The sequence below is a fragment of the Phyllostomus discolor genome, chromosome 13 (genome assembly GCF_004126475.2).
Source record: "Phyllostomus discolor isolate MPI-MPIP mPhyDis1 chromosome 13, mPhyDis1.pri.v3, whole genome shotgun sequence".
In the NCBI taxonomy this organism is placed as follows: domain Eukaryota; kingdom Metazoa; phylum Chordata; class Mammalia; order Chiroptera; family Phyllostomidae; genus Phyllostomus; species Phyllostomus discolor.
The window spans coordinates 75894238-75919398 of NC_040915.2; the positions used below are offsets into that span (position 1 = coordinate 75894238).

Below are 25161 nucleotides of genomic sequence, written 5' to 3' on the forward strand. Positions count from 1 at the left end.
GGCTTCTCTAGAGGCACTTCTCACTATGACCTCTTAAGATCAGGAACAATAAAAGGACGTCCACTCTTGCTACTTCTATTTAAGATTGCATTGGAGGTTCTTTTCCTACTTCTAGAGGCTGCCCACATTCCTTGGCAACTGGTACTCTTCCTCCAAGTAACTTCGCATAAACTTCCATAGTTGTGTCTCCTATTTTTTACCCAATTTTAAGGTGAAAGAATCTAGGCTTTTTTTCCTCCCTGGAATTATACCCTAGGTATAACAACAATGATCATTAAACCTAGAAAGAGACATGAAACACAAGTTACATGAATAAGAGCCTCCATTCACATTTGTTTCTAGTTTAATTGTATTAGGTGGTATTTTCATCAGCTTATGGATGGAAAAGCCAAGGTCATGAAATCTGCCAAGGGCACAGTCAGGATTCAAAACTATGTAATTCCAAAGCTCTTCACTTTTCCAGTTCCCTAGATGAATTACAGTACAGCTGAAGTTGTAGCTTATCCTGCTAGGTTTGTAATTTCTTGTATAATTACAAGGATTTTTGTATCCAGAACACTGTTTTAAAAAATAACTTCACACAGATTCAACCACCTCTTTAATCAGTACCCATATTACGGATTCATATATGGTCTGAATCCATAGTGCTTGATGGGTTTTATTTCCAGAGGAAGGTATAACTTTGAGTAAAGGAAAGAGTCTATTCTTGACCTAGGGACTATCTTTGATTTCCCTTTTAGCTCTCTTTGTGACCACCCCACCAAGGCACACAGCAAACGTCAGCTAATGAATAAATGAGAAACAAATTGTTGGCTAAAAACACTGTTTAAGAGTCTGGGATTACATATTTGCACCCAGTTCAGTGTTTGACACCTAGTAGGTGCTCATTAAATATTTATTGAAGAGAATGGCATTTCTACCATTTCATTAATTCATTCAGCAAAGTGTTTATTGAACCTCAACAATGTTTTGGGCATTCTGTAAGGACACATGGCTTAATACAACCATGATTCACACATGATCTCTACTTTTAAGGAATTTGGGGGTCTAGAATAAATGGTATACATAACAATGCTAGATGGTGGACAGCAGTCAATACTGACATAGACTGCTTATCAAGTGTTTTGAATTTGAAATTAGGAAAATAAGGAAAGGGAGTTTTTTTCCCCTCTAGTTGGTTTGTTTCTTTGGACATCGTGTTTGTCATGCTCTCCTTGGCAATTGATTTTTCTTCCATGAGTTAATTCCAAACATAATTGCTCTCATTTGTGTCCTTACTTTTCATCTTCCTCCCAGACATCATCTCTACATAAATAATCAGCCTGCCCTATAAACCTCATGTGTCAAACACTGGTTATAATTCCCTCCCACATCTGTTGCTAACTTTCTGAAGCTGGAAGAAATGACACCAGGTGATGAGGAGTAGGCAATCACAACATCCTGACACAGGGAGACGGGGAGAGAGACAGACACAGGGGAAGCTAAGGATTCAGGAAAGGTTTCTGGGTTCTGTACCACCTCCATGTTCCAATTTCTAACTAAGAGTGGAAAATGTAATATTGGTTTTCCCTTCCTATCCTATAAGTATAAAAGGTTTCAAAGTCAAGGGAAAATGTCTTTCACTTGATATTCCTGTGGAAGGGACATTAGATACTCAGTTCAATGAATGTTCCCTGAATTCCTTTAATGGAGAACAGAAGACTGCAATGGTGGTACACAAGAACAAAACAGAACAATCCCACATTCTAACTGTTTAACTAGTACTGCTCAATAAGACCAGGTTTAAGAAAAATGGTGGAGGGGCCAAGACTACTTTCATTACCTTTGAGGAAGCTTCCTTCTCTCCATAAATTATGCCCTTTCTTTTCTACTAGCTATACAGTAGTAACAATCTAGAGGAAGCTTTAACATTCATAATTGGAGTTATGGAATTAACACAAGGGCAGCTAGGGCAAGGAAAACTTGAGATAATTTTGAGTGTATTTATCTCTTCAATACCGTTATTGGAACCCTCAAAAAAGGGAAATAAATTGTAAGATTATGACAGACTGGCTAACTGTTTAAGAAACTGGTTACCCAGTCTCCCAGCTATACAATTAGACATGTTTCCAAATTCTCTGAATCTCTTTCAGTTAGATGGGCCACATAACTGAGTTTTGTCCAAAGGAACATATGCATGATTACCATGCTTGACCCAAACATTTTCCACGTATGCTTTTCCTTCTTTTATGTGCTCCTTCAACTGACTGGGAAAAGGCAGTTTCCCAAGATGGAAGGAGCCTGGGACTCAGACTGACTGTGGAAGGCTGCCTGGAGACCAGCAACATCCACATTGAAATGTACAAGAGAGAAATAACCTTGGGAAAGTTACATAACTGGGACCCAGTTTCCTCACGTCAAGTACTTACCACAGAGCCTGATCAAGAATAAAAGCTCAATGAATATTAGTTTCCATTATTATGAAGAAACAAAATTTGCTTCTTAATTTCCCTTTTTCTTGGGCAAAGTGGAGTACTAGGGGTTGGGTATGGTGACTGAAAAGTACTCGGATGCATTTACCAGTTAAAAATACTAATTACTACCTTGTGTATTTAAGTAAGACAAATACTGTAACAACCAAAAGGGAAAAATAATTTCATCTGGATCCCAAATATTAAGTTTTATGACTAGTCTCATAAAACTCAGTGCTAAAACACTAGTAAAAATGTGAAACATAGAAAAAAATGTGATTCTCTCTCCCCTTGACACTGAGCATTTGTGGACATTCTAAAACAGTTTTGACAACCCACATCGTTTCTGTGGTCTATTTACTTAAAGATTTTATATATTTTTATTTAGAGAATGCGGGAGGGAGAAAGAGGGAGAGAAACATCCATGAAAGAGAAAGACATTAATTGGTTAAACACCCTGACCAGGGACTTAACCCACAACTCAGGCGTGTGCCATGACTGGGAATCTAACCATCAGCCTTTCGCTTTATAGGATGATGTCCAACCAACTGAGCCACACTGGTCAGGGTTGCGGTTTCATATTAAAGTGAGCAGAGAAGAGGGAGAATATTTCAAAACTAATCTTCAGAGACAGGCCTAAACATTCCTGATAATAGAAAATTATAGGGTTGTAACATTGAAACATGAAAAGTGCAGTGCAGTCAGCCAAAATGAATAGTTGCAATGGATATTTTATTTTGTAAAATTAATTCAGTGCAATGCATGCCATTCATATTTCAAAACTGAACTGATTTTATCTTGTGATCTTTGACATATATGGTTTCAGGGTTGTGTGAGAAATTAGAAAATTCTGACTGAACATCTTGTTACTTCCCTGTGAATCATATGAAAAATGTCATTTTTTATCAGTAATGGTTATCATCTTAAATATTGAATAGCTTCCATGGTAAGATTTTCATATAAAGTATACATTTTATTTTCCCCAAAATACACAGAACAAAGTGCAGTGCATCAACTTAATTTACAAAATCAATAGTATCAAATATATTATTTGAGCATCAAATTTCCTTTCTAACTACAGTAATATTTAGTCACTGTTGTTAATCTGTGCCCAATTTATAAATTAAACTTTATCATAGCTATGCATGTACAGAAAAAAATACTGTGTGTGTATGTTGTGTGTGTGTAAATGTTGTATATATATGGTTTGGAAGTATACATCTGCAGTTTTATGCACTTACTGCAGGTCTTGGAACAAATCTCCCACAAATAAGGGGGGGACTACTTCATATTCAGATTCACATATTTTTATACTTATTAAATAATTGTTTTCAACAATAACCATCAACATCTTTAAATAACCCCAGATCAGAATTAAATCATGGTAGTGTCAAGATTTTAGAATCTTTTAAAATCCTAAACTTATTCATCAATAAAATGTAATGTTTAACAGTGTCCCCAGAGAATGAGCTTCCTATGTGTAGGAAGTGATAATCTAATCACACTGCTATTAATTACGGCATTTACAAAGCCGCTAATATGTTATATTAGTATATTTCTTCACACTGATGTATCCACTTGAAGAAATCAGAGCAAAACCAAAGACATAACCATTCCTGAAACAAGGAACCATCTTTACACTAGTATTTCTTTGTTATGGTGCTTAGTCTTGGTATTATGAAGCACAATGAATTTTTCTTAATGAATATAGTAGATTAAGGCAAAAGGACATAACCTAGTCCCCTCAATAATTTATTTTCTATCTTAAAAAAATGGTTGTGGAGGCTATACAAATTAGAGATGCTGGATGGAAAGACACAGGTTGTCCCTTAGACCAACATCTAGTATTTTAAGAACAAGGTTAAAATCATCGTGCTCACAGCATCTACCCCTCACCTGCCATTATGATTATTCTTCAGCAGTTCCTGCAATGCTGATTTTCAAATGACACCATTTTCCTGCTATGTCTCTTGGCTGTGTATAAATTATTTTTCTTATTAAAAATACTTAATAATTCAGCAATAATCTACTCAGTCTTTGAAAACTCTTCAGTGGATAATTTTTCATATTTGCAACCATTTCCTGTATGGCTGCTGTACTTTTCTTCCGTCATCTTCTTCACATAACTAAGTGGTCCTTTCCCTTCAAAGGAGGAAGGGTTTTTGAATGAGCCTCCAATTCTATCCCACAGTGTGAAATACTGTCCATAGTTATAGTCAAAGAACATGTGGTGGTCTGTATGATGAGCTGAGCCATTAATAAAGGGCTTTAAGATTTGGGGGACACGAAAATCACCATCATGAATGGAAATTGTCCAAATGTTGACCAAGACATATAAACCTAAGTAAACCACCTTGTGTAATGGAAAGAGAAAAGGGTATATGTGGTAAGGTAGACTCTGCAGGAAGCCATCCACAGGGTGAAAAGCGTGACTTGCAAATGGAGTAGGAATCTTCCAGATATGGTGAGGTTTATGTATGCGCTACAGAAGGAAAGAACACCATTAGCACACACTGCACATCAACTTAGCTTTTCACACTCAAGTTTTGGAAATGACTTAACCAAAAAATCCCTTTGAAATGACTAAATCACTTTATAAAATGCCCTCCCTTACCCCCAAACAGTAAAATGTTAGCATAAACCCTTTGAACTCATAAAAAATATAAACAAAACATACCCACTATTTGTCATGACTTTGGTGGTATTCAATACAGAGAAAACTCTTGGAAATAGAGAATAGAATTTACAACCACAAGCTGCTGAAATGTGTCATCTTTCCCCCTAAAAATGGCTCTACCTTATAGACAAGTCTATGATGCAGGCCTCTGTGAATCCAGTAGATGAGCATGTCAGTGAAAAAGAGGAAGGACAGGACACTAACAAGGAGGTGAAACCAGCCTGGAGGAGAGAACAGTACATAGCAGAATCAAGACTCAGCCTCCAGGATTAGCATTTACTTTGTACATGTCTAAACACAAAATATGATCCTAGACTCAAAACCATACCCTATCTGTTTTGGCTAATTAAATACATTACAAATTAATCTCCCTTGACTCTGGAATCTGCTTCTTTACTCATTTCCCTCATACAAAAACTAGGAAGACTCCCACCTAAAATATTTCTTAACGTATTAAGATATTAAGGAAACAGAAAAAAAAATACTCCTGAGGCATCTTTATTACTCAAATCTCTGAGAATAACTCTAATAATTTTCCTTCATAAACATATCTTTATACATTAAGTCCTTGCTTAGAATTTCATTTTCCACTGAACACCTTAAACTGAGCATTAACTCAGTGACCCGATGCTTTCTGATCTTGTCAACCTCATCTGTTCCTGCACTACCCAGGCTGGTTCACTTGATGTCCTCCCAGCATCCTGAAAATCTTACCTCTGTACCTTTACTTACACTGTTCCATCTATCTAGAATGCCCTTCCTCCTTTTATTTTTACTCATTATCCCATTACATTTCAGAGTCTAGTCAATTCATCACCTTAGTGAGTGATTTTTGTTCCCTCCTTTAACTAATCTCTTACTTACAAAGCAGAGGTGCTGATGCAGATCTGCCACTTATTTGTTGAGAAACCTGGGCAAGTTACTAAAATTCTCTGTAAATTTAATTTACTAACCCATATAAAAAGGAGCATAATAGTACCTATCTCACAGAACTGATGTACAATAAAATGAATTGATATATGTGAAAAACTTAAAACTATAGCTGGTACTTATTAATACTCAACAAATGTTAACTATTATTCTTACTTTCTAATACTAGATACCAGAAATGTATCTTGATGGAATCATTTCAGAATTTCACAAAAAGTTTAGTTGCTTCAGGGCTGTTTATAATAGACAAAAAAGGAACAATCTAAAGTTCTAAAAATTAGATACTTTACTAATATACTACATAATGCCAATATTTATAGGCATGAAAATATGGGCATATATATTGCTAAGAGAAAATAATCAGAGTTCAAACCAGTATGCATAGTAAAGTTTCATTTTGGTAATGTAAATAATGAAGCATACAAGGCATAGAAAAGTGAGAGGACAGACATCAAAAGATTTACAGTGTCTAGGTAGAAAAATAATTGATATTAAAATCTATATTTTCTGATTTTCCATTACTGTCATGTACTACTTGAGTTACTTTTTTTCAGAAGTTTGAATTCAATACAGGTAACAGGAAACAAATGCAAAGGCTTATATCTGATCTCACTGATCTTCCCCAGATACAATTTCATCTAAAACAGACTTTAAAACTGATAAACTTAAATAAATGCATATATGTGGCAGGATATAAGTGCATACAATAAAAATTGAAGAATATTTAAAAAACTGATTTGGTTCTTTAGGAAAACCAGTCTGTGCCTAACATTCTGCTTACTTACCATGTGGAAAGCCTCCTATGTCATCATATAATTTGCTGTAACCTCTCAACTCTAGCAGGAACAAGGAAACAGTGGGAATACTCATCCATGGTAAAGCCTGCACAGTATACATAATCTCTCGATACACTTGATTCTGAAAATGAAATTTCCAATACTTAAAAATCACAAACTGTCTACTAAACAAAACTAGCATAAAGTTTTTTGGAGGTGGATTTTTAGAATCTCTTTTATATTAATGAGCTTACTTCTAAAATGTTTCTATTAAAATGTTATTATGTGGGAATGGGTATGTAAGAAAAAAAGAAAAAAATTCCTTTTGTACTAAGCAAAAACAATACATATTTTAAATTCTCAAACTCATTCTCCTTCCAACAAAATATGTAGTCTAAATTTCTATTTACTGAATAACCATTTCTTTCATAATTAATCTTCCATCCTTAACCCTTTTTCTTCCAGTTCTTGGAGACTTGTATTTGAGATTTGTATTTGACAAGCAGAAGTAACTGAAATAGAAAAATGACTGTAAACAACCTAAAACTACTGAGTTTTGATCCTCTAGCTAGTCAAAGAAAAGCGTATATAGTAAAAATATAGTTCAGTTTGGGTCACACATTAAAATAACTACATAAATGTATGCATTTATTTATTCATCGCTATTAGCAAAGAAATTCTTATTTGTGTAACTAGCAAAATACCAAGCTTTTAGTGGTGAGGGGGGAATGGATTCATCTATTTGTTTAAATTAAGGAAGAAGTAGGATTAGCTCAAAAAATACAGAACCCATTTGGGGCTCGTTTCAAAAACTTTATTTAATGTTTATAATCAATTTAATCTGAATAGCTCACAAATTCATTATATTGTTATTTTTACTGTAACAATAATTAAAAATAAATAAGAAAATCACTTACCTTTAAAAATTGTGGATGTTTCATTAATGAATGATCAAAGACAAAATAATAGCTCAGTGTTGCAAAGAAGAAATAAAGGATATAAGCACCAAGATTTGTTATAATCAGGAGACTAATAGTTTGTCGAAAGAAGTTGTTCTCTGGCCAGGTGTCTGGATAGACGTATGGTGTAAAAACATAATAATCCGCAGCACTGAGTACAAGATCCATCTTAGCCCCTAAAGGATAAACACGTGCAACAATTATTTACTCATGCTGACATTTCTCAAAGCAAAAATTTCTCAGAAAACTATATGTGAAGTTCCAGCTTTAAGAAGCATGTATAGTAGTAGTCTGCTCCTATTAGAACCCCCAAGGTGCCATCTTTACAGCCAGAAGAGATCTTAAATATTATCTGTAGCCCAATGTCTTTGAATTACACATGGGGGCACCAAAGCTCAGCTAGAGCAACTGAGACCTAGAAAGACTTTCTCTAAGGTTTAGCTGATCCATGGCCTCTAGATGGAATTCCATCTTGGTGTACCTTTCTACTACATCTTAGGGCAACATGGACCATAATAAAGAGGTGGGATGCAGGGCACTAGGTACGCAGGCAAATGGTTTGCTCTTTTAGCTACAAGTTTCAGTAGCCTCTATCTTCTCAAAAAAATATTTAAAAAACCCAACTTGTATTTTAGAGTTTCTGCTTCAGTGCTGAAACTTAAGATGAATTTCCTAAAAGGTAACTATGTTGTCTCCACAAACATAGATGTCAGGGATGATCTGTTCTTATAACAGAAAAAAGGGCCACTCTCATTGACAGAGAGAGGGAGACATATTCATGGTAAGAATTAGAATACATTTACTCCTCTGCCCACTAAGCAATGCTCCAGGTCAGGGGCTAGGAAATGGGGATCCATGGAAAAAAGAGAGAGAGAGAGAGAGAGAGAGAGAGAGAGAGAGAGAGAGAAAACAAAACAAAAAAACTTCATTGGAACACAGCTATGTCCCGATGTTTATATATTACATATGGCTGTTTCTCCAGACCAGATTTAGCAACTGAGGCAGTTTGGCCCACAATGCCTAAGATATTTATTATTAGGCCCTTTAAAAGCAAAGTTTGTCAACTCCTGGCCAAGATATTTAAACTTTCAAAAAACTTGAGTTAATTCAGTAAATAAGTCTATTCTATTTTCATAAATCTGTCACTCAATCCAGCAACATTATGGTCAGCTTTTGTAAACTGACCACTGAATCTAGAATATTTTTATCTACTCCCTAATTTTCTTTTATTTTTTAAAACAACTTTAAGATTTTATTTATTTCTTTTTAGACAGAGGGAAGGGGAGGGAGAAAGAGCAGGAGAGAAATATCCATGTGAGGGGGAAACATCCAATGCAACTGGGGACTGGCCCACAACCCAGGCACGTGCCCTGACCAGGAATTGAACCATCAACCTCTTGCTTTGTAGGATGATGCCAACCAACTGAGCCAGTCAGGGCTACTCCCTTATTCTTTATTGCACAGTTTATAGAGGAACATGTATTCAATATTCTAAAAACTCTCTTATTTATGATTGAAACATTTGAACAACAACAAAAAACCAATCTGGAAAATGTCTACACATAGTGATTTCAAGTATTTAAATTATCTGTTACATATTTGGCCATATAAATGAACATCAATTTATGAAATAAAATTGAAAGACTAAAAAATTAATTACTTACGTATAGCCTATTTCCCCTACTAGATTCCCCACTAAACCCCCAAATGAATTTAGAAAGTCTTTTAAAAAATCATACATCCATGTAGTTTAAAATAATTGATATAAAAAGATATAGAGGTAAGGTTCACTTCCATACATATCTCTATACACCACAATCGACATCTCACTTCCAGCCTTTTAGGGTAAGCACTTTTATTAGTTTTCTATGAATCCTTACAATATTTTAAAATGTTGGCCCAAACCACAAATTTTACTTCCCTTCTTCATTACAAAAAGTGACATGTTATACACACTGTCACATTCTTTTCTCTTAACAATGTATTCTGAAGACTTCTCCATCATTATTAAAAAATACCCTCCTCTTCTGTTTTTAATTAAATATCTTCATTGAGATACAATCGGTATACTCTAAAAATCACCATTTTAGAGAATGATTCAAAGTTTTTAGCACATTCTCGGAGCTGTGCAATCACCACCACTGTCTGTTTCAGAACACCTTCATCACCCCCATAAGAAGCTTCATATTCCGTACTGTCAACTTTCTTGGATGTGTAGATTAATGTTTGTCACCCATTTAAGGAGTTTTGGGCCACTATTTCTTAAAATAACCTTTTTTACTATTTTTCTCCCTCTTCTCTTTTTCCCAAAAGGGAATTTCTCATTATGCTTAGGTTGGTATTCTTGATGGCATCCTTCAAGTCTCTGAGGCCCTGTTAATTTTTCTTCACTCTTACTTTCTGTTCCTCAGAATTGGATAAATTTCAATTGACCTATCTTCTAGTTCTTTGATTCTGTTCTCTCTCTCAAATCTGATATTGAGTCTGATAGTTCACTTTAAACTTCAGTTACATTTTCAACCCTTGAATTTTTATTGGTTCTTAAAAAATATATATTCTCTCACTTTACCGATTGTCTCTATTTGGTAGGAAATTGTTCTTATACCTTCTTTGAATTATTTAGATAGTGTTCTTTAAACATATTTGGAGTAGCCATTTTAAAGTCTTTGTCCAATAAATCTGGGTTTCCTTAAAGATAGTTTCGACTGACTGCTTTTCTCTTTATGCCTGTGTAAGCCATACTTACCTGTTCCTTTGTGTCCCATAATTTTTTTGTGGAGAAGAGAACATGTTAAATAACAATGTGGCAGCTCTGGAAATCAGATTTCCCATGGGTGTCCCTCAGGGTTTCACACTGCTGTTATTGTTCATTTAAGTGACTTTCCCAGACTAAAGGTATAACACCTGTATTCTTTGTTGTATACTACTGTAACAGGGTGCAGCCAAGAGGGGAGCTCCAAATAGGGATTTGGAATAGGGTCCAGAACTCAAGCTGTCCAGGAAATATTAGAAAGATATACAGGATGTCTTCCCCCCATCCCCCCACAGGTGTGAGTTGGGGGAAGGGACACATGGAGCAGGAACATGCAGAGCTCTTTTTTACAGCAAAGGCTTTGCACCTAACCTCTGGCATGGTCATTTAACATATCTATAACCTTTAACTGGTTCCATAGATATGTTAAATAGCTGTGGCCATGCTTTGAGCCAGGGGGATGGAAGTGACTTCCACCCAGGATGTAACTGGGAGGCAGCTCCCCTGGTTACAGCGCCTGAATGAGAGCTTGGAGATGATTGGCTCCACGACATGGGGTCACATCTGCCCAGACTTACCATGGCAGCCCAGTAAACCTGGAATGATACAGGAATGCTGGCAGGTGTAATTGATTATAGGAGGGGTCGGAAATGGGGGTACAGAGGAAAGTTGATGCGGGGATTTAAACTCAGACTCGGCAGCCATGAGGGGAGAACCACGCGGCTTTGGCAGAGTGGGTACCCCCTCGACTTTGGTGAGAGGACGACGTGGCTTTGGGGTGCTCCCTTTTGCCACATGGCTTAGGAAGCAGGAGAGGCTTTGCCTGAAAGAAAAGGGGTGAAAGAACTCTTGCTGGAGGGCCATGAGAAAGTCCCACATGGCTTTGGATTAACTGGGGATCTTGGCAGCGACACAGCTGATGGTGCCAGGAGCCCGAATCACAGACATCTTCTTTTCCTGAGGTATGGTACCCCAGGTTAAGGGCAGAGGGAGAAGGAAGGACTGTGTGTCTGTGGGTATCCTAAAGGACTTTAATATTTTACTGAAGACATTGGGTCACTACTTTAAGTCTATATAGCTTTAAATAAACATTTCCTTTCCTTTTCACAAATCTCTGGCATTGAGAGATTTGTCTGTCCTTTGCCTGAGAGAGGACGTCTGTCCTTCCTCTGGCAGCGGGCATAACGAACCTAGTGGGGGGTCCTTTCAGTAACAGTATATTGTACCCCCCGGGCCCTGTTCGGTAACACTACTACTTAAGTCTCTCCTCACTAAGAACTGGACAAATTTCCTTCAGTGCCTTAAACCAGGTATGTCTAACCTGTGGCCCATGGGTTACATGCAGCTCAGAATGGCCATGAATGTGGCCCAACACAAAACTGTAAGTTTACTTAAAACATTATGAGATTGTTTTTGTGATGATTATGTGTCACAATGTATTTAATGTATGACCCAGAGATGCCAAAAGGCTGGACACCACTGTACCAACAAGTCCCCCAGCCTTTGCTGAAGAGCTGTGTACTGGGGCAATGCTCTGACTGCTCCTGCAGGCAGTGCAAAACTCTCACTTACCTTTCCCTTCTGCTTGCAAAGACCAGCAAGTTCAGCCAGGAGTGAGAGATTAGGGCCTTGACTCCCATCTTTCTGGGGTACACGCACAACCCTTCTCGTGGAAATCATTACAGATTTCCAATAAACTTTCAGAGTGTTTAAAAGCTTCCTATGGACATTCCTCAGTGTTTTCTTTTAAAATTTTTCACCAGGATCTTGTAGTGCCAACTGTCAATACCGTGTCCTATGTCTGTGATGTTAAGCAATCCACAGATGATATTAACAAAAACCCTGGGGATAAGATTATTCACACAAAGCAAACTCTAAGCCAGATCAAATAAAGACAAACCTTGAGAAACAAGATTTTCAGAGAACTGCCAGAGAAATCAATAAGTGAAAATTTTCTGGGTTGGAGCTTTTGGGGGAACTACAAACCTGTCCTGCCCCTTCCAGGGTTGCCAGGAGGCTATGGTTCACAGCTCCTGCTGCTGCAAGGCTGTTAAGTTTCCAAGGCTACCACACAGTGGTGGAAGGGAGCATGGAAATAGGGAAAGTGAAAATGCCACCAAGCTTTCTGTTCTTACTGAGTTTCAGCCACTTTTCTAGAACAAACCTTTACAACAGCCTAAGACTGTTGTAAATCTTTAATTTCCAGATTTCCAAAAAAGTTGATTTTGACAACTTTTGTCAGTATTTTGTTGCTTTTATAAAAAGAGACTTCTGGAAGTTCTTATTCTGCTATTCTGGAAGTCATCATCTCCTCCTTCTTTTATAATACATGTCTACCTTTTTTTTTTTTCATAAAACATTTCAGATGTATTTGAGAATTCAGAATTTCTACACTTTTCAAAGGTCAAAACATCTCCCTGCTAGTGAACACACATATTTGTTTAGAAAATGAATATTCACATTAAATGGATACACACTGGAAATACTGTTACAGTCCATTTGTATGGCAGTAATTTATGTAGTAATTATATATGTAGTAATAAATATAGAATTGGTAGACTAAAATAGTACTTCATTACTTCTATTTTTTAAGGAAAGTATTCAGTAAACTTTCAAATACACACCAAAGTTAATTATCTAAGCAAGTCTGTATGCTTATACATGTAATGAATTATCATGGGAGCTGGCTGTTTGAGTACCTGAGAGACAAGGGTCCATGAGGGTAGTGTCTGGCACTGATGATGGCCCAGGGTCAGGGTTCTCAAGAGATAAAGCAGCACTACCCAAGATGGCCTTCTGAGAAGATTTCTCTAGTGTCATCTGCCTTATCAACATATTTTTGCCTAACCAGTTGTCATTTAATTGCTTACCATAATGCCTTCAGCAATTTCAGTAGTTTCCCCATCACCCAAGAAATGCACAGCAGAAGCATCATGCTCATTTCTTCCTGCCAGAGTCTCCTAACTTATTTATGGTTTGGGCCAATAAAATACATGGTGTAATTAATGAAGTCAGGTGTCATCTTCTCATTGGTGATGTAAGATGTAAAATCTTTTTTTTTTTTTTTTTTTAAAGATTTTATTCATTTTTATTTTTAGAGAGGGAAGGGAGGGAGATAGAGATAGAGATAGAGAGAAACATCAATGTGCGGTTGCTGGGGGTCATGGCCTGCAACCCAGGAATGTACCCTGGCTGGGAATCGAACCTGGGACACTTTGGTTCCCAGCCCGTGCTCAATCCACTGAGCTACGCCAGCCAGGTAAGATGTAAAATCTTTATCTGTAGGTTCATTTTCAAACTTCATTGTCACCTACAATGTTAAGCATTTATTGATGCTGATTTTCTCAACATCATTTCAAGCATTAACAGTTTTGAAAACAAGATCTTTAGGACTGATCTCTTAGAGAAAGTTTTAATTCTTGTTTCTGTTAACTATTGCAAGCAGTGCAAATACTTGCTTTTCCAGAGTACAACACACCTTGGTAAAAAGGCTGTATTCCAGTCATAGTGGGGGGAAAGTAAATGCTAACACATTATTTTAACAAGAAGTTAAGGAGAATACACAAAAGAGGTGTCTAGAAATAATTAAAGATCTTCAACTGTCTTCCAGTCCAGTGTGCATTGAGCTTGCACCAATAGCCTGAAGATTTCTCAAGTATGTTGTGGGACTTACTCAAACATTTTAGAAGCTGGCTTTTTCTAATCACTGCCAATTTTATTTTTTATGTGTCAGGAGCACTCATGTTTCTTTCTCCTGTGGTTTAAAGATTTTTAGGAATATAATACAATGATAGAACTATTTCATCATCATTGAATATTTATTCAGCACTCACATTTTCATTAGACACTACCTTAGCAAATTCATCAAGGTAATGTTTAACTACTTCATGATCAACAGAATAGTTTTCACAAGATTTTCAGATATTTTTTAACCATGTTGCTTCCTAAATTTCTGAATCCTTCCTTAATCCTAACATTCATCTTCAGGAGCAGTTCTTCATGATATATTCTAGCTTGTTTCATGATCAACAAAGCAATCAGTGGCATTTATTTACTTCCTTATTGTCGAATTCTCTTAACCAACATAGGGTTAGGATCTTCATTTTCTGTTCCATGCAGCAGTTTCTTATTTTTCATCACTTCTTGATCCTCATTATCAGTGTAAAATGTCCACAATCTGTCTTTCTATTCTTTAAGTCATATGGTGGTAGTCTCTACACTGTCTTCTTTAGTACACTGCTTCACAAGCACACCATGCCCAAGGTGTTAGGATGGCTCTATTTTCTGTGCTATTACTAATCACAGATGTTACCATTCATTCTGCTATTCACAGGACTATTGTTAACTATTTTTTATATTTTCACATACAATTAAATACAAAGCAACAAAATAGTATACATAAAAAGTAGAGGCAGGGGTATCTGGTAGGTGCACAAAAACACAATGGGAACAAATATCAATCAGCTAGAGTCAATCTTTGCCATTAAATGAGTTTAAGTGCCCAATTTTAAAAAACAAAAAACTTTCGGTATATAGGGCTTTCCAGACTTTGGCGTGTGACATTGTTATTTATTCAACCATGTATTGGTAAACTTCCACAGGCAGGAGAGCTAGGCCAAAGAGTAATCGCATTGGTGACATTAGTAAATATTGTTAAATTGTTCCTCATGGGGGTTGTACTATCTAGTACTTTGCAAGCCCATAGTAATGCAGGATAGTGCCTATCTCCCTGCAACTTTAGCAAGAGAATATTATCAAACTTTGGGATATTCATCAATCTGATAGCAAAGAAATGATATCTCAGTGCATATTTATTTTACATTTACCTTATTATGAGTGAGGTTGAGCATCATCTTACCTATTAAGAGGTAAATATATAAATGCATAATTTATGTATTTTTCTGTGAATTATCTGTTTAATATTCACAATGCCCATTTTGCCACTGGGATTTTAGTCTCTTAAAGTCAAATCTAAAACTCTTCATTGGGTGTAGCCCCTTGTTTGTGATATGGGTTGCAAGCATTCTTTCTCACTTTGTCACCCAAAGAAAATTTTATAGTACCAAATGTTGGATATTGGCATATATCCTTCATCATGCATTATTAATTCATTCAAGTAATAATTAAGTATCTCACACTACATTAGGTAATGAGCGTGCAAAGATTAAAAGGATGTCATCTAACCACAAGAAAATTACAACTAAGACTTCCTGCAACATGGAGGAATAGGTGGACGCACCGTACCTCCTCGCACAACCAAGATTAGAACAACAATAATTTACAGATAGAATAACACCCAGAACTGACAGAGGATTTATCTGAATAGAAGTCGAACAGCCAAGAAGAAGACGAGCCTGGTGGGCATGGGGCTGGCGTAGGTTGGCAGCGCGTGGAGGTCAGGGAAAATTTGGCGTGGTATCGGCGCGACAGCCATCCGGGGTGCAAGAACGCAGTGGTGATCCCTGAGTACGCAAGCTGCGGCTGGCGGACCCAGAGAGGTAGTGATTGTGGACCAGGGCAGAGCTCGCAGCCCAGGATCCCAGAGAAGGGTCTGAGCCCAGGAGAACGGAACTACCACCATTGTTCCCTCTTGTCCCTGCTCCCGCCCCCACTCCCACATATAACGTCACAATCTAGCGACTGGGGTGCCCAGCCCTGGTGAACACCTAAGGCTCCGCCCCCCACCGTAACAAGAGCAACCAGACCAGGGAAAAAAAAAGGAGAGACAGGGAAAGATATGTTTCCAACAGAACAGATCAGTCCCCCAGGACTCATCCTTTTAAGCGACTAAGAAATAGCCAATCTATCAGATGCACAGTTCAAAACACTGGTGATCAGAAAGCTCACAGAATTGATTGATTTTGGGCACAAATTAGATGAAAGGATGCGGGTTACCATAAAAGAGATGCAGGAAGATATGTGGAGGAGAGCCAATAGTGAAAGGAAGGAATCTGAGTCTCAAAATAATACAGTGGACCAGAAGGAAGATAGAATCAACCAAGTAGAAAAGCATGATGAAATAAGAATTCAAAAAAAACAAGGAAAAGCTTAAGAGCATCCAGGACACCCTTAAACATTCCAACATCCGAATTATAGGGGTACCAGAATGGGAAGGGGAAAAGCAACAAATGGAGCACATATTTGAACAAATAATAAAGCAGAACTTCCCCAATCTGGCAAAGGGAACAGTCTTCCAAGAAATCCAAGAAGCTCAGAGAGCCCCAAAGAAGTTGGACCCAAGAAGAAACACACCAAGGCACATCATAATTACATTAGCCAAGGTAAAAACAAAGGAGAGAATCCTAGAGCAGCAAGAGATAAGAGGACAGTCACCTACAAAGGAGTTCCCATCAGACTGTCAGCTGATTTCTCCAAAGAGACCTCACAGGCAAGAAGGGGCTGGAAAGAAATATTCCAAATCATGAAAGACAAGGACCTACATCCCAGATTGCTCTATCCAGCAAAGCTCTCATTTAGAATGGAAGGGAAGATAAAGTGCTTCTCAGATAAGGTCAAGTTAAAGGAGTTCATCATCACCAAGCCCTTATTTTATGAAATGCTAAAGGGACTTATCTAAGAAAAGAAGATAAAGAAAAGACATGTATAGTAAAAGGACAGCAAACTCACAATTATTAACAACCACACCTAAAGCAAAACCAAAAGAAACTAAGTAAACAACTAGAACAGGAACAGAACCACAGAAATGGAGGGCACATGGAGGGTTAGCAGCAGGGGGGTGGGAGGAGGAGAGAGGGGGAAAAGGTATAGAGAATAAGTAGCATAGAATGTAGGTTGAAAATAGATAGGGGGAGGGCAAGAATAGTATGGGAAATGTAGAAGCTAAACAACTCATAAGTATGACACATGGACATGAACTAAAGGGGGGGATATGGGTGGGAGGGGGGTACAAGGTGGAGGTGAGAGAAGGGGGGAAATGGGACAACTGTAATAGCATAATCAATAAAATATATTTTAAAAAAATTACAACTAAAATATAGAACAACCATTCTTAGAACCTTCAAACAAACTAAATATATATGAAACAAACTAAATATATAAAAACATATATAATATAAATATGTAAAACATTATATTTAATATATAATCTATAATAATATATTATATATAAAATATATAAAAACAAACTGAATATATATTTAGAACCTTAATACAACTAAAATATAGAACAACCATTACTTAGAACCTTCCTTTCTCAAAAATTGAGTTGAATGGAAGTCCGACAACTAGGGAATAAAAAACAAAAACATATCCATCCAGACTGGTGGGAGGGGCAGAGATGTGGAACAAGCTGGTCCAACACCCACGTGTAGTGGATAAAAATTTGGGAGGGATATGTCAGGAGTGAGGAGTCTCAGACCTACACCAGGCCCCCTAGCCCAGGGTTCCAGTGCCAAGAAGGTAAGTCCCTATAACTTCTAGCTGTGAAAACTAGCAGGGGTTGGGTTGGTGGAAGACACTGCTGGATTCCCAAGCAGTTCCTCTTAATAGACCTGCATTCAGAATTAAGACTCACTCCCTTTGAGCTTTAGCACTGGGATAGCAGCTTGAAAGGCACCACACATACAGGGAGGAACTGAAGTGTCTGGCATCAGGGTGAAAGCTGTGGGACAGCTTTCTCTCAAACAGAACAGCAAGCAGAGGCCATAGTTCCTTTTCTGAGCCCTTCCCCCACAGAGCCACAGAGACATCAAGTGAGGGCCATATCTGAGACTCCATCAGCCTAGCTCATACTGTTTGCCCTGACCTGGTGTTTCTCTGAGGCTCCACCCCACCCAAATTATGGGTCCATCCAAGCTGTTCAGAGACTTTTCCCTATGAATGGCTGGTGGTGGCTCACCCTTCACATCTTCCTAAATCCTCTCCAACAAGCACGCACTGGCCTCAATGAGCCCCTAGGACCCATACCTCTTCCTAAGTGGCTCTAGGCCTGGCACTAGCAGCAGCCAGCCTAGATTCACAGCTTAGATTCACCTGGGAATCTCTAAGCCCAGCACAAGTAGCAGCCATCTCAGATTGTTTTGTAGCTCATGCTGAGTGGTCCCAGGCAGAACACAGGTGGTGGATGACCTTGCCCTGCACCATCTAGGAAAACCCAGAGCCAGCACACCCACTGAATGGCTACAAACCACATCGGGGCACCACCATCCTGCCCCTGCACAATTGATCCTCCACGGAGGGCAGAGGCTGATGGTCAGTAGTGTCGGCCAGTCCTTGCAGCCAACTGGCCTGGATAAATCCCTCCCTTTGACCTGCCAACAGCAATCAAGGCTCAACTACAAGAGGAGAGAGTACTCAGCCTACATGGAGGGTGAACCTTGAATACTCAACTTGGGTGATACGGGGAGGCTGTACCTCTGGACCTTACAGGACATCTACTACATTAGGCCATGCCACTAAGACAGCAAGTCATAGCAGCTCTACCTAATACAAGAAACAAACACAGAGAGGCCAAAATGAAGAGACAAACATGGTCCAAATGAAAGAAAAAATCAAACTCCAGAAAAAGAACTAAACAAAATGGAGATAAGCAATCTATCAGATTCAGAGTTCAAAACACCAGTTATAGGGATACTCAAGGTACTTAGTGAGGACCTCAGCAGCATAAAAAAAGATACAGTTAGAAACAAAGGATTTACTAACTAAAATAAAGAACCATTTACAAGGAATCAAGAGTGGAGTAGATGAAGCTGAGAATCAAATCAATGATTTGGAACGTAAGGATGCAAAAAAAAAAAAAAAAAAAAAAAAAACCCAGAAATCAATCAGAAAAACAAGAAGAATAAAAAAATAAAAACAAGAATAGTTTCAAGCAGCCTCTGGGATGACTTCAAACGTTCCAACATTCGCATCATAGGTGTGCCAGGAGAAACGAAAGAGCAAGAAATGGATATCTATTTGAAAAAAACAGTGACAGCAAACTTCCCTAACTTGGTAGAGTAAATGGACATACAAGTCCAGGAAGTATAGAGAGTCCCAAACAAGATGAACCCAAAGAGATGAACTCACATTGAGACACATCATAATTAAAATGTCAAAGATTAAAGATAAAGAAAGAATCTTAAATGCAGCAGGAGAAAACCTGTTAGTTACCTACAGGGAAGTTCCCATAAAACTTTCAGCTGATTTCTCAAAAGAAACTTTGCAGGCTAGAAGGGATTGGCAAAAAATATTCAAAGTCATGAAAAGCAGGGACCTACAGCCAAGATTGCTCTACTTAAAAAAGATATCATTTAGAATCAAAGGGCAGGTAAAGAGCTTCCCAGACAAGAAAAAACTAAAGGAGTTTATAGTCACTAAAGCATTATCATATTAAATGTTAAAGGGACTTATTTAAGCAAAATAAGATAAAAACTATGAATAAAATGGCAATAAATACATACCTATCAACAATTGAATCTAAAACACAAACTAAGGAAACAAGAACAGAGACAGAACCATGGATATTGAGAGTATTTTGATGATTACCAGATGGGAGGGGGGTATGGGGGAATGGATGAAGAGGTGAGGGGTTTAAGAAGTACAAATAGGTAGTTACAGAACAGCCATGCAGATGTAAAGTATAGTATAGGAAATGAAGTAGCCAAAGAAGTTATATGCACAACCCATGGACATAAACAATGGTGTGGGGATTGCCTAAGGGAGTGCGGAGTGCCAGGTGGAGGGGGGCAAAGGGGGTAAAATTGGGGCAACTGTAATAGCATAATCAAGAAAATATAATTAAAAAAGACATTATCTAAATCCATCTTAATAGTAAGGCAAGTACAGAAACAAATAATTATATTAATATGACAAGTGCTTTAATAAAGGTATATAACCAAATTCTATGAAATTAGAAAAGACAACACAACTACCTCAGCTTACAGTAGAAGGCACATAATGAAAACATTTGATTTGGGCTTTCAAGGACATTACCATAAAGCGAAGGTCAGGAACAGCCATTTCAAACAACAACAACTGCAAAGGCACAGAAAGGTTGAAGGACAGTCATGGTTCACGGGGTGTGGCCACTGGGTGACCAACAGGGTGACAGGATACAGGGGAAGGGAAAGTGCTCAAGGACAGGCCTGGTAGACAGAAACTGGTGTTAGACTGTGCAGAGATCTGACGTCCTGGTGAGGAACTTGGACTTCCATACATGATTGGAAGAAATCAAAGATACTTGAGCAGGAAAGAGGTATAGTCATACCCATGTTTCAAAAAAGCCATTCCATTAGGAATATGGAGAATGATGAGAAGCAGGAAGACTAGTTTGGTTGCTCTTGCGGTAGACTAAACCAAAGAAGGTGAGAGAACAGACATATTCATCAGAGATCTAGCAAGTAAAAAATCCCATAGGATTTGATAACTGGTTAGATACTGGAATGCAAGAGAGACAAAAATATAAGGTGACTATGGTGTTCTTAGCTTGCCTGAGTGGAGGATGGTGTCACTATAATGTTGTACAGGTGTAGATGTAAAAAAAGCTGATTCCCTATCTGTGTGCCCTGATATCTTTCTAGTTAGTACACATGTTCTGAACCCTGACCTAACTAGTCTCAGCCAGCACCAAAGCTTCACAGTTAGTAATTAGCTGTGACCCATAAGCTTACACAATGTAGCCATAAAGATTCCTGTCAGTGAAGGCCAGACTGGCATAGCAGCTGAGATCTTTATCAAACTAGGTGCTGGTGTCAACTGTAAGCAATTATCCATCCTAAGACCGCAAGGAGCTATGGCTCCTGGCTCGTACTCGTTCTTCGTACCTTTGTCTTGTCAGTCATTAGCAGTTCAGCTGTGCCAAAAAACATTTACAATAACAACTGTCTAGCAGTGGAGAATAATCTGCATAGAGTGCTGGGTTGTATGTCCGTTCCAACCAAATCTTTCCATAAGTAAATTACTATACAATTAATTCTTTTATAATCAATAAAGTTGCCTGCTTTCATTCTTCAGTCTTAATATACCTTCTCAGTTGGGGGGACTGTACCTTCACTCCACTGTCAGACAAACGAAAAAGGGGACTATTGGGAGAGTTAATAGATTGGGTTTGACACGGATGGAGGTAGGTGAAGAATGATGGGGTCAGCTTGGGGCTTAAATCTAATTGCCTGTGGCTCATCTCGGCTGCTAGACATAAGCAGGAGCCTACATGCAAATAGGAATCTGAAATTCAACAGTGATCCTAGTAGTTGGGATCATAAGTAATAAGGGGTAGAGGCTGTCAAGGCAGGCAATGTAGCAGGGGAAGTACACTAAGTAAGTAAGAAATGGAAGCAAGAAACGGAAACATTAAGAAGAAACTAACAATTGAAAAGGATATTGCCACCCCACTAAAGGTTGATATGAGTTGATGGACTACTCTGCATGTTACCTACGGTGCCACACAGCCCCAAGTCCATATAGTACCTGAGATAGTACAATGCAGACAAAAAGAAACATTAACAAAGAATCTTCTTTATTCAACCTTTAATACCAGATGTAAGTAAAAACCTTAAAATCTCAATCCTTAACTTAAAAAAAAACTCTTTAATTTTGCTTTTTCCCGAGTATCATGCTAATTGAATTAATTTGTATATTCTCTGTATGTAATTGCTCTTACAGTAAACCAGTGTCTGGAAGGGAGGAGAAATGTACTTCAGTCAACCTACAGGCAGTTTACATACTATGAAATTAAACCTGGTTTAAGTGTTTTTAGAATTCTGGTTTCAATTTATTCTATTTGTTGAATGTAGTAAGTAGGTACTCATGAATACGTTGACATCTAACATAAAATTTTCTGAAATCAATAGCAATATGATTTCAAAACTGCAATTCAAATTTTGAAGTTTAAATTCAAATCCACATCTATAAATTGGCAATAACATATTTACATTATAGAATGTTGTAAGATTCAGAGACTATGTACATAGTTTTGGGGCATCATCTGACAGAGAAAGTAGTCAATAATAGGACTTATTTTTATTATTACTGTAATGGAAGGCAAAGTTAAGTCCAAACTACCTTAACCTAAGCAAAAAAAAAAAAAGTGCATAAAGAAGTGTCATTTGACTTTTCTTTAAAAAATAATAGCTAATTTATCATTGGTAATAATAGAAATATTAATATTTATTATATACTAGGTAATGTAAACATTAACTCATTTCACCCTTTCAAGAAGCCCCAAGACTTAGGTACTAATATTATCCTTATTTTATAGATGAAGCTGGGCACAGAAATTCAACTAACTTGCCCAAGGTCATTGAGTGATAAATGCTAAATCCAATGACTTTAACCAAGCTTTACTTCCTCTTTGTCACTCTCATCTCTTCGACTCTTCAATTTTTAAAATTCTCAGTGATCCTACAAGCTCATATAATTTTAAAGGGCTGGACTCAGGGGCTCCACAAACCCTAAGTTGAGGACCCTGACAGAAATAGAACCTTTAGTAAATATTACTTTACCTTTGCAAAAAAACAAAACTTTTCTTAAAACATAGTTATCAGTAAAACAAAATTAGGCTTAACTGAGTCTACAGTTACTTTTTTACTTGACCTTAAAAGTATAGTTAATAGCTAACATTAAAAACCAAGCGTTATTTAAAGAGCGCTTCATGTATTTATTGTTTAATTAGTATAACCCTATGCGGTAGGTAGTCTATAGCCTCCATTTTATAGATGGAGAAACTGAGGTAAAAAGTATCTAAATAACTTGTTCAGTAACAAGGAACAGCTGCCATGTATATTCCAGAGTCTGTTCACTTAGTTATCATTATATTATTTCTCAGTATATTATTATATATGCAGCTGGGGAATTGAGTATCCAATATTAATTACAATACATAATGAATGGAAAAGTACTCTCTAAATATCAAGGGTCACGTACTTATTATCGGTAGGTGTTTATCATTACAAAGTTAACAGAAAAAAAAAAAAGGAAGGTGATGCAAAGACTTGGTAAGCTACCAAGTTTTGGCTAAAATTACCCAGCTACCACAAACTGTCCAATTTGGAAAATGACCTAAGTAATTTTTTCTTCTATATTACCTCCAAATTTACTCTGCTATTACACAGGAATGCTAGTAGACATGATTTTTCCTTCTACGAAGCTAACGTAATAAATTAGTTCCCTTTTCTTCTAATCTTCTCAAACCGTGGATTGTTGTCCCCCGCCCCACCCTAATTATGTTCCTCTAACTGAAGTTCGAATTGCAATGTTCAAGAAGTCACAGATAATGGGTAGTTCTTCAGCCTAATTCCTTTGCTCCTCAAAAAAACAAACGAAAAGGTATTCCCCCAAGAACAGAGGGAAATTCGTCTCAAAGTAAAGCATTAGTGTTCAGTGGACAGACTTCCCTTGGATAAGGGATCTGCAATAGCCAACAAGTATTTCACGTTCCTCACGTTGTTCACGTCCATCCGTGTGTCAGTTTCCTTCACGCCCAGGCCCCCTCTCGCTCTGAGATTCCTCCTCTAGCCGAGAAGCAGCCACAAACCAGTCTTCGGCCGCAATGCCCCTCCCTCCAAGCCGGGGCCAGCTCGCGGCAATGCCCAGTGCCCCGCACTCGCCCCATCACAGCCCTCTCAGCCTGGGTTTTCAGGGTGTCCACTTAACCGCCAGTTTGTGCTACCGGTCGGTGCAGGAGCCCTATACCCCAGCTCCTACCCCGTGCCTGGCATCTAACAGGCATTCAATAAACGTCTGTGGCACGTAGGAAAAGAAGGGGCCAGGGGCCAGGTGCACTCTCCACTTCCCCAACTGGGCCTCCTCGGACTGTTTCTCTCCATGCCCTCTTCCTCCTCTACTCTCCGGTCCAGCTCCGGTCCGCCTCCTTCCCCGCCCTTCTGCCATCCTTACCTAGGAGAAGATGTGCCTTTGATCCGACTGCCGCGGGGTCACAGGACTTACGGGTCTGCGCACAGCCGGAGCCAGATAGCGGGCGCTGCCTGGAGGGGCGGAGCCAGAACCCAAGCTCAGAGGTGCAGGAGACGCCAGCCAATCAGAGGCCGGAGCCATAAGCTGATGTGACGGCAGATCGCGCGACTTGTCGGAGTAGGGCTCCTAGCCGGGCACACCGCATCACGTGACCACCGCGCGCTTGGCCACACCCCCTTTCTCCTCCCTGCAGGCAGGGCGGGAACTGATTTAGGCGCTGGAGCTTGCATTCTCGGTTGGTTGTTTCTTTCCTCTGTAACTGGCACTGACGTCTGTAGCTCAGTCTTGTACCAAGCAGGTTTACCGTATTTATGGTAAATACGTTCCTAGAAATGATGCTACACCCTGAGGGGATTAGGTGACGTTTCTACGAGGAGCGGGCCGGGGGCATTTCCGCTCTCTAGTGAAAGAGGTGAAACCTCCGCCAGGCAAACCTGGGCGGCCTCACGGGAGTGCTGTAGTTTGCTTTTGTGTGCGAGTGCGTAGTTTTAATTTTTTGTGGTTGTCAGCCTTTGCTAAATGTGCGTTGCGGCGGTCACCCCTGTGATGGGGATTCCTGGGCGCAGTAGCGCTGCGATCCTCCCGCCTAGGCGGCTGCGGCTGCGGCTGCAGCTGCAGCGGGAGAGGGACTGGAGGGGCGGATTCGCACAGTCGCACTTACCTTCTGCACCAGAAACCATGGGAGGCCCAAGAGGCTGTGTTTCAG

General features: G+C 38.7%; 1 protein-coding gene across 1 annotated transcript; it reads right to left on the minus strand.

Annotated features, from left to right (window-relative positions):
• SC5D (sterol-C5-desaturase) lies at positions 1–24476 on the minus strand. Its single transcript, XM_028528127.2, has 5 exons — positions 24378–24476; positions 7751–7968; positions 6843–6975; positions 5248–5348; positions 1–4932 (listed from the first exon to the last, which is right to left on the minus strand). Exons 2-5 carry the CDS (start codon positions 7958–7960, stop codon positions 4477–4479), a joined length of 900 nt encoding a protein of 299 aa, XP_028383928.1. The 5' UTR covers positions 7961–7968; positions 24378–24476; the 3' UTR covers positions 1–4476.
• Between the last annotated feature and the right edge of the window lie 685 nt (positions 24477–25161).

What these genes read in the sequence shown, in the direction of transcription:
- SC5D (XM_028528127.2), bottom strand. Translation starts at nt 7,960, where the DNA reads ATGGATCTTGTACTCAGTGCTGCGGATTATTATGTTTTTACACCATAC. An exon ending in CATAGGAGGCTTTCCACATG is followed by an intron (nt 5,349 to 6,842) that starts GTAAGTAAGCAG and finishes TCTCTCCTCCAG; the next exon opens with GCTGGTTTCACCTCCTTGTT. An exon ending in ATCATAGACTTGTCTATAAG is followed by an intron (nt 4,933 to 5,247) that starts GTAGAGCCATTT and finishes TTCCTTCTGTAG; the next exon opens with CGCATACATAAACCTCACCA.